General features: G+C 38.8%; 1 protein-coding gene across 1 annotated transcript; it reads left to right on the top strand.

The window, feature by feature from the left end:
• Positions 1-245: 245 nt before the first annotated feature.
• Positions 246-2,927, top strand: LOC112203362 (G-type lectin S-receptor-like serine/threonine-protein kinase At1g67520). The gene is made up of 9 exons (XM_024344339.1): positions 246-522; positions 589-972; positions 1,144-1,257; positions 1,364-1,545; positions 1,670-1,695; positions 1,774-1,877; positions 2,029-2,266; positions 2,365-2,515; positions 2,616-2,927. The coding sequence occupies exons 1-9, from the start codon at positions 246-248 to the stop codon at positions 2,925-2,927; spliced, it is 1,788 nt and encodes a 595-aa protein (XP_024200107.1).
• Positions 2,928-3,223: the final 296 nt, after the last annotated feature.

Below are 3,223 nucleotides of genomic sequence, written 5' to 3'. Positions count from 1 at the left end.
GCACGTGTGGAGAATTTTCAAACCATACACGTGGACAACTTTTTGGGTGTGGAGCCCGTGTGGCCGTTTGGCATGCACACGTGGGTAACCCGCTCTGATACCATGATAAAGTAATCTAGGGTTCACATCCAAAACCAATTGGCAATGGATGGAGTGGCCCAAACCCTTATAAACTCATAGGCAAAGTCTCATTTTTCCCATGTGGGATGTATATATTCTCAACAGTAGTTACCTTTTGACCAGGCATGAAGTTAGGTGTCAACCGTAGTAACGGGCACATTTGGTCTCTTACGTCATGGACATGCGTTAACTACCCACCGCCGGGGCCTTTCATCCTAGATTGGGACCCAACTGCCCGCCAATTGGAAATTCGGAGAGAAGGGGTGGTTTATTGGAGAAGCGGAAACTATAGTGCTACAAACAACAGATTCCAAAACATTTTGCCGAATGCAAAGGTTAGCTACAAGTTTAGCATTGTTTCAAATGAGAATGAAGACTACCTCACTTACACTTCAGAAGATGGTGCATATGAATGACCAGAATGGATTCTAAATTATTATGGATCGGGAATTGATATTGCACGAGCAGATCAGTGTGGAGGCTACAACACAGATGGAGTAGGGTGCCAGACAACTGGCCGGCCAACTACTTGTATGGCGGATTTCGGCAGTCCATTTGGGCTAAAAAAAGGTTCCTTTAAACCAATCACCTCAAGTTCAGCTTCAAGATGCCCATACTCGCTCAACTTTGTATCAAATGGAAGTCACAGTGGTACTAGTATTGACTGTAACAATACTTGTTTGCAAAACTGTGACTGCCTTGGATTCGACTTTCTATTTGATAATCAGACTGGATGCCGATTTTGGAGTGTGGACTGTGAGTTCGTTGTAGACCGCACTCAACCTGGTAATGCAAGCAATTTGGTTTTGACAAAGCTAATGCCAACAGCAAAATCACCACCAAGCAAAAGTGGTAAGCCCCACTAACTCTGTCTAATAATTGGGCTTGATGCATGTTCGGTTAGCATATATGCATATAAATGGAATGTAGTGAAATTAAATGTGTGTCAAAATTCAATATATAGCTAATTGATTAGTTGTCACTTTTTGTTTAACAAATAGAATATTATTGGTTACTTTCTAGGTGCAACCCATAAATGGATTTGGATTGGGGTTGCTATTAGTGCTGCTCTAGTGATAATGGCCTTTTCCATCTTGTGCTATCTACGAAGAAGAATAAGAAAATCTACACTTTCAGGTATACACTCTTGTTAAGCATGATGTGCGCTTGTTAGGCAGGTCCAACTTCATATCTTTGACGATTGCAAATTGATATTTCAATCCTCTTAATAGGTGAGGGTGAGATCCGATCCACCAGGATCAATTGCTCAACTTCAAGAGGCCTACTGATTTGAATGTACTTCAAAATGATGGAAAGATGGGACATGATTTGAGCGTATTTAGCTATGCATCTGTAATGGCTGCCACAATCAACTTCGCTGATGAAAACAAGCTTGGAGAAGGGGGCTTTGGACCTGTTTATAAGGTAATCTATTTTCTGTCTATGTTAGAAGCTTCTTCTTTTAGTTTTTCATCTATTAAACTCATTAGAAATATGTTTTTTGATGATCCAGTAACATGTTATGATGGATATATGATTATTTTATCAGGGGAAATTGGCAACGGGACTAGAAATAGCTGTGAAGAGGCTTTCAAAATGTTCAGGGCAAGGAACACTAGAGTTTTAAGAATGAATTGACATACATGAACTTCAACATACAAACCTTGTCCAGCTTTTTGGATTTTGCATTCACGGTGAAGAGAGGATGTTGATATATGAGTACATGCCAAACAAAAGTCTGGACTATTTTTTATTTGGTACTTCAGTAGACTATGAGTTTTTTCCTAGTACATTTATACATCTATGTTCTACATATTGACCAGATTCATAACTAATTTTTGCCATTTTTTCTGTGTATACATCTATTTCTCTGTGTCATCTAATTTTGAACCTCTGAATATTGACCAGATTCAATCAGAGGTGTTTTTCTGGATTGGAGCAAGCGTTTCAGCATAATTGAAGGAATCGCTCAAGGATTCCTTTATTTGCACAAATTCTCAAGAACAAGAGTAGTTCATAGAGATCTAAACGCTAGTAACGTACTACTTGATGAAAATATGAACTCCAAAATTTCAGATTTTGGTATGGCAAGGATTTTCTCCATTAATGATCTGGAAGCAAATACTAGTAGGATTGTTGGGACACGGTAAGTAAACATGTGCTTATCTTTTGCTTTTGGTAGCTAGCCATGGATATATGTAGATTCATGCTGATAAACAAAGAATTCCTTTCTATCTGGTGTAGTGGTTACATGCCTCCTGAGTACGCAATGGAAGGAATTTTCTCTACAAAATCCAATGTCTACAGTTTTGGAGTGTTAGTGCTTGAAATCATAAGTGGTCGGAGAAACAATAGCTTCTACAATGATGATCGCGCCATCAGTTTAGTAGGATATGTATGTCAAACAAATCTCAGCACCTTTATGTCTTTATATAGCTATAGTATTCCATCATTCTGTCATCCTAAATCAACTGATATGATCTGGATAATTTCAGGCATGGGAGTTGTGGAAAGAAGGCGCAGGGCTACAACTAATGGTTCCAGCACTAGCTGATTCGTGTACTAACAAAGATAAACTGTTAAGATGCGTTCAAGTTGGTCTTCTATGCGTGGAGGATAGTGCAGCGAATCGACCTACCATGTCAGATGTGCTCTCCGGGTTGACAAATGAAAGCTCACCATTACCTGCACCTACAAAACTAGCATTTTCTACCGATAGACATGCGGTCATCAGTAGTATAGTTGAGAAGGAACCACAAATTTTATCTGTAAATGATGTGACCATTTCTGATTGTGATGGACGTTAAAGCCTTACATGCACTAGTACATTGTTTATGAGTTCTAGCTCATTGTAGGTCTTAAGAGTCTTTATTGTTAATATGCTAAATCGGAGTAAAACATATATATATAATTTTTCTATATTTATTGTCCCAACAATTCTCTTAGTATTTTCTTCCTGCTCATTTTGTGTAAGAGTCCTAGTCATACAAGGAAAGACTCATTTCTAAAAGGGTGGTGTTGGAGTCACACGTATGTGTTTTGTGTGATAGTGCAGTTGAGACTACACTACATATTACTCGTGATTGCTCTTTTACAAGGCAGG

Source organism: Rosa chinensis, chromosome 5, assembly GCF_002994745.2.
Source record: "Rosa chinensis cultivar Old Blush chromosome 5, RchiOBHm-V2, whole genome shotgun sequence".
NCBI classification, from domain to species: domain Eukaryota; kingdom Viridiplantae; phylum Streptophyta; class Magnoliopsida; order Rosales; family Rosaceae; genus Rosa; species Rosa chinensis.
Note: the sequence above shows the minus strand (reverse complement) of the source record. Positions and strands in the feature narration are given on the sequence as shown.